Source organism: Piliocolobus tephrosceles, unplaced genomic scaffold (assembly GCF_002776525.5).
Source record: "Piliocolobus tephrosceles isolate RC106 unplaced genomic scaffold, ASM277652v3 unscaffolded_42021, whole genome shotgun sequence".
Lineage (NCBI taxonomy): Eukaryota > Metazoa > Chordata > Mammalia > Primates > Cercopithecidae > Piliocolobus > Piliocolobus tephrosceles.
In genome coordinates, this window is record NW_022326557.1 from 1 (window position 1) to 9,176 (window position 9,176).

The window sequence follows — 9,176 nt, forward strand, 5'->3', positions numbered from 1 at the left end:
GTGAGACTTCTACCTGCTCACTCAGAATCATTTCTGCACCAACCATGGCCACCTTTGTGGAGCTCAGTACCAAAGCCAAGATGCCCATTGTGGGCCTGGGCACTTGGAAGGTAAATATGCAAATCTTTGCACACCCTTCTTCTCTGGAGGGGTGTTTGGGTGTTTTCTCTTTCTGCTTTCAGCCAGGAAAGCCTGGAGGTCGGGCAGGGGTTTGGAGAGGTGAGATTCGGTCCTGGAGCCGGGACTCCGGTTGCTTTCTTTTCTCAGAGCTGATTCAGGCTGGAAAGCTCCAAGGCTGGCTTTCCCAGCAGTGCTGAGAGCTTCTCTAGCAAGTATCAAAGTTCAAGCAGCTGTTGGACCCAAAATTGTTTTCCAGGGCATTTTCTCTCTCTGGCTCTAGGACACTTAATTGGGCTCAACATTTCCCCCAGAGTCTTGGCTGTGGCTTTGTTGTGGGCCGGGTGGTTGCGGAGGGGATGCAAAGCCGGAAGTCCCCGGCACCCCTTTGCAGATCAGGGTGTGGGACTTGGGCTAGCAGAATCCATATGACCTGGGAGCTTGTTAGAAATGCAGAACTGGCCGGGTGTGGTGGCTCATGCCTGTAATCCCAGCACTTTGGGAGACCCAGACAGGAGGATTGCTTGAGCCCAGGAGTTGGAGACCAGTCTGGGCAACATGGTAAGACTCCATTTCTACAAAAAATAAATAAATTAGCTGGGCATGGTGGGACGCACCTGTAGTCCCAGTCACTTGGGAGGCTGAGGTGGAGATTGAATGTTGAGTCTGAGAGGTCAAGGCTGCAGTGAGCAGTGATTGTGCCACTGCACTCCAGTTTAGGCAACAGAGTGAGATCCAAGAAAGAAAGAAAGAGAGAGAGGGAGAGAAAACGCAGAGTCTCAGGCTCCACCCCAGGCTACCTAATGGGCATCTGCACTTTAACAAGATCCCCAGGTGGTTCCTGTCCACACTGAAATTTGCAACGTGCTGGGGCTGCCGAGAGCCTGGGCTGGGAGTCATGAACTCCACCTGGCTGTGTTAATGTCAGCTGGCAAAAGGCACATCCAGGACTCAGTGAGGCAGGTTCCTGAGCCTCTCTTAGGCTAAGTTTGAAGTTGTTCCATCACCACCTCACTCTGCCTTCTTTGCCATTTTCATCCATGGTCGCACTACCCTAACTAGCGACCAGAAGCAGTCTTTGGAATTCCTCTTCTCTCCTGTGCCTTGTGGCTAATGTGCCTGCTGAGTCTTCTGCCTACGGCTCTCTTTCCTTCTGTGCACCCTGATTTTTCCCCTCTCTTGTGCCGAGTTGGAAGGTAGGACACTCTGTTGCCACACTGGGTCATTCTCAGGATACGTTCTAGGTGTATCTGGACGAACAGATCACTTCCAGCTTGATTCATGCACAGCGTCTCTTGCTTCAATAGCAAGATTTGCCCAAAATCAGAGCTTCAATCCTATATAAATGGAACAAATAATCACTTCCAGAATTTCAGGGTATCTGCCCACCCTGGGTAAGTTCACCAGGCAGTTTCAGAATTTTGGAATTCAAAGTAAGAATTATGAAAGGAGCTGTCTTCAACACATGGAGATGATAGACTAAAGGATTATGAACTTAGCAGTGGAGGTGAAGAAGGGTGTAGTGTAGCGGTTGGGGGCACAGGGGTGCTTCTGGATGCCTGGCAGCAGCCGGTTTCCTGTCCAGGTGGTAGGGTAGCTGTGCATCTCTGTTTTGTGTTCCTTTCAATGTTTGTTATCTCACAACAGAAGAGGTTTAAAAGACTGTTCTGTGAGAGATCAAGTTTTAAGTGCTTTTTGCCCCCATCATTGGCTTGGTTAGGTTAGAACAAATATGTGATAATTCTATTGCCTTTCTTTTCTTTTTTTCCTTTCTTTTCTTTCTTTCCCTTCTTTCTCTCCCTCTCTCATTCTCCCTCCCTCCCTCTTTCTTCTTATAGGAATGGAAAACAAACTCTATTCCTATAAGGTTTTCTATTTCTCCTTTTTTTCTGAAAGGATCGTTGTATAATCAACGGCCTCTACTGAGCCTTACTGTGTGTCAGGTGATGTGCTTAACTTAACATTCATTGCAGCTTGTTATCACCACAAAGGCCTCATGAGGCTGGTGCTATTTTTTTTTTTTTTTTTTTTTTCCATTTTGCAGACAAGGTTTAGAGAGATTGCATCACCTGCTTAGGCACACACACCCAGTAAGTGTTGGAATCCGGATTGATGCTGTAATGACCATTGTCCAGATCCTTATCACCGTTTGGGGATATTGTCTGAAAATCCCTCTGGGTTATTTAGAGTCAAGCTTTCACCCGGATCTTCAGAAAGTTGCAGTGGAGCCATCTGCACTCCCCGACATACCTGAAGACATTTCAGGACTAACCTGGATGAAAGGGAACTGACTTTAACTAGGATAGGACATAAGGAGATAATCATAAAATTCATTCACTTTCCTCCTTTTCTTTTGAAAACTTTTCTAAAGTGTGTATCCTCCCAGATATCCCCTGGCCAAGGAGACCCCAGTGAAGCCTTGGTTTGGAGAAACTGGGCCGTGTGGGGGGGGCAGCCTATTGAAGGTGGTCTGGGGATAAGAGACTATGTTAGTTTCTGACTGTGGTGTAATTCCGGTACTGGGGAGGTGGGAGGATTGCTTGAAACTGGGAGTGTGAGGCCAGCCTGGGCAACATGGCAAGTCCCCATCGCTTAAAAAAAAAAAAATACATGTAGGATGGGCTTTTCTTTTGCCTTTCAGTCTCCTCTCGGCAAAGTGAAAGAAGCGGTGAAGGTGGCCATTGATGCAGGATATCGCCACATTGACTGTGCCTATGTCTATCAGAATGAACATGAGGTGGGGGAAGCCATCCAAGAGAAGATCCAAGAGCAGGCTGTGAAGCGGGAGGACCTGTTCATCGTCAGCAAGGTGCACATGGCGCATTGGGTGGGAGGCCTTCACCTCAAGGCAGGCAGAAGTATCTGGGTCGGGTCGGCAGCGAGAACTCTGTCAGCCTTTTCTACATGTAGCCCTTTTCATCCCTGCCTTGATAACATCCGTGGATACAATTCTATCCATACTCCAAGCCGTTCTTGATATTTGAACATGTCGTTGCTGCGCCACCTGCCAGCGGGTTGGTTTTCCCATGGTGGGCTTGTCTCCATGGAGCCCTGCACTGCCCTGGGCCTCCCTGTTCCCCATCAGAGGGATCCACCATCTGCCCAGAGGCAGTCAGAGGCCAAGGGTGCAGGCAGGGCTTGATGTGTGGCCTCCTGTCAGCACTGTGGTCTCCCTGTCAGCACTGTGGACGTGCAACTATGTCCCTGAGGCTGTCAGCCAGAGGGCATTTTGGAAACAGTAGGAGCATTTTTCTATTGTCACATATGATTTTCTTCATTAAGTCTATCGAAAGGTGAGGTACACAATGTTTTAATAAAGAAGGGGGTGTTGGGTGTGAGGGGGTTGAGAATCACTGGATTTACATCATACACAACTTGCTAAGAAAACACTAGTTCTAGGTACGTGGATATTGCATACATCTGGCGGGACAAATAGACCCCACTGTGTAGCAGCCAAGTGTAGATTAAAGCCCTTACAAAGTTATCATTTGGGGCCTGACAGGCTTGATAAGGGACCTATTAGGCAGGTCAGATAAAGGACCTTCTTTTCCCGAAGGCCTAGGAATGCTTGACATTTAAAAGTTACACACAAGTCCTGCTCTGAGAGAGCCCGCAGTTGAGGATGAGACTGAGACAGGTAAAGACATTTCAAATCTGTGGCCACATTTACTTAAATGATCTGAGAGACATATAGAGTACTAGGAGAGTTGAAAAAGTAAATTAGTTTTAACACTTAAGACATGTCATTGACGTGCTGAGCCCTGGTGATCTTCCACACTGCGCTGTGGATCTTAATCAGCTTTGTTATCAATGGCCTGTGCCAGGTTAGATCAGGGTGCAAATCAAAAGGCAGGGACAATGGGTATAACGTGGCCCTTCCTTTTCTCGGTACTAACAGCTCATTGCTACACTCTTTGCAGTTGGGGCCCACTTTCTTTGAAAGACCCCTTGTGAGGAAAGCCTTTGAGAAGACCCTCAAGGACCTGAAGCTGAGCTATCTGGACGTCTATCTTATTCACTGGCCACAGGGATTCAAGGTTTGAGCGACTCCCTTTCTTAGTCTCTAGTTTCTGAGCAGCTGCCAGAAAATAGTAGCTGTACCGGGGCTGAGGATGATGTGGACTGGAGCAGGAGACCTTGTAGTTCATAATTGTGAATGGCAGGAAGAGACCTTGGAGCAGAAAGACACTGGCGTGGAAGGGAGGCTGAGGCCATGTGTATTGCTGAGGTGGCCACATGCCTGTGTTTTCTTGCAGTTACATCTGAGAGAAGCCATGATTTCTGGTAGCCCAAACAAGTTGCGACTGCCCTATCACCTTTGTCTTGATTCCGTGCCCTGGGACTGCCCTCCCAGGAAATCCTTTGGGTTACACTTGCATAACTATATTCCGGGGCCTAATTATCTTCTTAAGCAAAGCACACCCCGGGAGTGGCATCTTGGAGAAAAGCCCAAGTGCCGTGATGCTGGAAGGAAGCCAGTAGTCATCACGACTGCCATTGCCTGGGGCTCTGCTCTACCTGCCCCTGAGGGGTGGGAGAGACAAATTTCCAGCTCTCACCCCTCCTGACCAGCTGGAGTGATGACGGCCTGCCATCCCTTATTCCATGTCTCTTCTAGAAGCTGCAAGGATAGAAGCTGGCCAATATCTTCCCCAGTAAACCACACCCTGGAGATCTAATCCTTATCCGGTGACACTGAAATGAAAGTTTGCCCTTGGGTGTATACAGGATTTAAGTGTATGAGGTTAATGTCCATGGTGATAATGGTGGCTTCTGGAATGTACTAACAGTAGATCTTAAAGTCAATCCAGTAGTTTCTAAAATATATGGATTAATATGCTACAGTAGATACAGAGATTTTATTTAAACTCACATACTTGTAGTATGTATTGCAGAGTCTGAAAAACTGGTATGCATATGTAGTATTTAGCAAGAGTCAGGACCCTGAAACCTTGAGTAAACTTTTCATTCTGTATTTACAGTCTGGGGATGACATTTTACCCAAAGATGATAAAGGTAATATCATCGCTGGAAAAGCAACGTTCTTGGATGCCTGGGAGGTAGGTTCCAGCTTCCTCTACGTGTGCTGGGAGAGAAATTCTCAGTTATCCATGAGACTTTCCATTGATATGAAAGAGGCCATGTGCCTGATGCTCTCTAATTTCATCATCATGATTCTCTTGCTCTTCTAATATCTTGCTCATTGCATTTGGCTTTTGGGTGCATCTGATACTATTTATATTTCAAGGCTAATACTGAGTCTTCAAATAAGACTGCAAATACAATGTACCCCACTTTGGGGAATACACATGCTGTTCTCAAACCAGGGTGAAGCATTTGGAACAGGAGGTTTGGGCCTGGGTTTGCTCATAGCAGCTGAGTAACCTAGGGTCAGTTTTGTAACTCTTGTAGGGCTCAGTTTTCCCTTCTTAAAAAAGAAGTCTTATAATACATACTACTAATATATATTTTGAGGGTGTGATAAAGATTAAGATGGTTTACACGCCAGGAACATTAGTCATAGCGACCATGTAATCATCTAAACCTTTAAGGCAGGGTTAACATCCCCCTTTATAAATAATGACATTTGAAGCCTAGATTGATTGGTGACTTGCACAGGTGATGTCACAATGTGTGTGGCAGAGCTGGGATTGGACCCAGACTCATCTGAATCACAAGTCCAACCACCAAAGCCATCAGCGTGGTGCTTGCCAGGCAGTGAACACACATCCAGAAATCAGGGAGCCTGGGTGCCCTGCTTTGCAGATCACATCATGACCTGTTTCACATCATTCACATTCAAAGTGAATTAGGGATCAGTGTTTTCTCTGATCATTTTGTATTATACCATTCTATCCTTTTGCAAATGCTAGTAGAGAACAAAGTGGAGGAATGAGTTATAAATGATCAGTGGCATCTGACTCCAAGAGTTCATGATGTCATAGTGGCAGCTGTCTGTGTAGGGATGCATGTAGTTGCGAGTTTGTATTGTGTTTTACAAGGGAAAATATATTAAGCCTCACCTTTCTGAATTGCTTAGAATTGACATGATTCAACAAAACATAGCTTTTTCTGTGTATTGTTTGTTCAAAAACATTAATCCACAAACACAACATTCATTTTTTAAAGACAGAGTCTCACTTTGTCGCCCAGGCTGGAGTGCAGTGGCTTCATCTTGACTCACTGCAACATCCCTCTATCGAGTTAAAGCCATTCTCCTGCCTTAGCCTCCTGAGTAGCTGGGACTACATGTGCGTACCACCACACTCGGCTAACTTTTGTATTTTCAGTAGAGACAGGGTTTCACCGTGTTAGCCAGACTGGTCTCGAACTCCTGACCTCAGGGGATCCACCCATCTCGGCTTCCCAAAGCGCTCTGATGACAGGCATGAGCCACTGCACCTGGCCATTTGCAATACATTTTATCAGTTTGATTTAGCTCCTATGATGATATTAATATGGCTCGTGTGTCAGTGTAGCCTGTGCTCACAATGCTATGTTTTCTGAATGAATACAAGTATGACTGCTAAATACAACATCTGAAAGGCATGAAAAGATATCAGTGATCAAGGTCAGAGGCTCTGATTTGAAATGAGCAGGTCTGAATATGAAAGCGCTGGATGTTTATGTAGACCCATAGCCAGTTCAGTAGAAACCTCATTGACCACCCTGAAGCAGAGGGGAGGAAAAAGTATAAAGATGTCAAGTTCAAAGACAGGCAAACTAACCTGACCTATGATATACAATAGCTTTTATATTATCTAATTGCCCTGTCAGAAGTTTTGGGAACCTTATGTTTTCATAGCATCTAAACTCTACTGCCCAATTTGAATAACTTCATCTATACTAGTGGTTCTCAACGTGTCTATTCATTAGAATCACCTGAGGAGTTTAAAAATCCCAATATCTAGGCTACAACTCAGACAAAAATCTGTAAGAAACTCTGGGAGGTGAAACTTAGCCACCGATATTACTTTTTTTTGTTTGTTTTTTTTTTTAATTCAGAGAGAGTCTTGTTCTGTTGCACAGGCTGCAGTACAATGGCAAGATCATAGCTCAGTGCAGCCTCAGACTCCTGGGCTCAAGCAATCTTCCCAAGTAGCTGGGATCAGAGGCACATGCCACCACATCCAGCTAATTAAAAAAAATTTTTCTGGTAGAGACAGAGTCTTGCTATGTTGCCCAGGATGGTCTCGAACACCTGGCCTCAAACAATCCTCCTATCTCAGCCTCTCATAATGTGTATGAGAAAGATATACATTATTAGTATGTATATTATAAGACTTTTTTTAGGAGGAGAATACTAAGGCCTACAAGAGTTAAAAACTTACCCTACGTTGCTGAAACCCAGGTCCAAACCCCCTGTTCCAATCCTATCCCAAAGTGCTGAGATTACAGTCATGAGCCACTGCATCCACCAGTAGTTTTTAAACTTCCCTGGTGATTCCAAATGGCAGCCAAAGTTGAGAAGGGCTGGATAAAGAGTTCCCTGAACATGTCATGTTCATCCCTGCCTCTGAGCTTTGCTATTGCCTTCCTGTCTCATATGCTCATGTTTTTCCCCTCTTTTTTCTCTCTCTCTCTTTTTTTTTTTTTTTTCTGAGGTGCAGTTTAAACTCTACCTGAAGGTCTGCCCTGACAGCTGCAGGCTGTGTGAATCTCTTCCTTCTCTGCCCTTTCTGACTCTGTCTATGCCACGGTCGTGTTATCTGAGGCAGCCTCAGGGTCATGGTTGATGGCTCCATAGAAGGGAACCCTAGCACTTTAATTGGACTATAAGAATCTCAGAAGAAGGAAGCACATTGTATGTTTTTACGTCCTGACAACTTCTGGAACATGCATTGGAGGCTGCTGCTAACATACATGATATCTTTGGGCAAGTTTGGAAAATGCCCAATATAGGCTAAAAGTTATACAAAGATTCCCTTCCTTGGGGGTCCCTGTAGTTTCTGTACCGGGAAGCATGGCTGGATATGCAGAAGGTGGGTCAGGTTTCAGCCCCACACAACTCCTTGGCCAGGTGACCTGCCAGGGCGTAATCTGAATGCATGACCTTCCTGCAAACCCAAGCACGGTTGGTGTGGGAGAAAGTGACTCAGGACCCACAAGTGAGGCTTCTCCACATGCTGCAGCCTCTTCCTGACTAACACAGCTTGCCCAGGTTTGGGTGTACAATGCATACACAGCAGTAGCTACCCACTGTCATTTGGATTCATTAAAAATAAAATCATGTCATAAGCTTGCAAATGTTCATTTTTTATTTTTTGTGTTACAAAACTTTCCTATGTCCCCTGTGTACAGAAGTATAATTTTGTATGTGTTTCTTTACGTGTAAGGTGAGAGGGGCAAGCATATAAAATCTTTACCTGTTACTCCTAGTTTTTCTTGGGCTGGGGAGGGGCAGTAGGACTGGAACATTCACTGATGGGCACCCAGGCCCTGGACTGAAATTTCCTGTGAATGCTTCGGCTCACCCTGTTGTGGTGGATCCTTTAGCAATTTCTGCCCCAGGGAGGACTAAGGCAAGCCAGGGTCCCTGTAGTCCCTCTGGGGCTGCCCAAAAGGTCTTCCTTTCTATGACAGGCCATGGAGGAGCTGGTGGATGAGGGGCTGGTGAAAGCCCTTGGCATCTCCAATTTCAACCACTTCCAGATTGAGAAGCTCTTGAACAAACCTGGACTGAAATATAAACCAGTGACTAACCAGGTAAATTCTGTTTAGTATAAGGGTAAATAAAGGTCTTGCCCTATTACTTCTTAAACATTGGGAGGAACGTTCAATGCTATGCCCCGAGTCTCATCTCAGGGGTCAGTGATCAGAACACTTTCGGGCGGTGTGAGGCTGATCTCATGGGTGTGTTAGCAAGAATCTCAGTGGGTAGGTGTTTGGCCTTTGCTTAGTGGTCTTTTTGTCTGTGTGTGTGTTGAACTCCCTATGAACAACTCAAAAAGCCAGCCACCTTTCCCCATGATGCGAATTGTTTGCTGTTGCAGGTTGAGTGTCACCCGTACCTCACGCAGGAGAAACTGATCCAGTACTGCCACTCCAAGGGCATCACC

At 45.8% G+C, this 9,176-nt stretch overlaps 1 protein-coding gene across 1 annotated transcript; it reads left to right on the top strand.

The window, feature by feature from the left end:
- Positions 1–6: 6 nt before the first annotated feature.
- On the top strand, positions 7–9,151 carry LOC113223625 (aldo-keto reductase family 1 member B10-like; the record flags this gene model as incomplete). The annotated part of the gene is made up of 6 exons (XM_026453037.1): positions 7–110; positions 2,759–2,926; positions 4,038–4,154; positions 5,100–5,177; positions 8,701–8,823; positions 9,111–9,151. Coding segments are annotated over exons 1-6 (593 nt in total), but the record flags the coding sequence as incomplete, so codon positions are not given.
- Between the last annotated feature and the right edge of the window lie 25 nt (positions 9,152–9,176).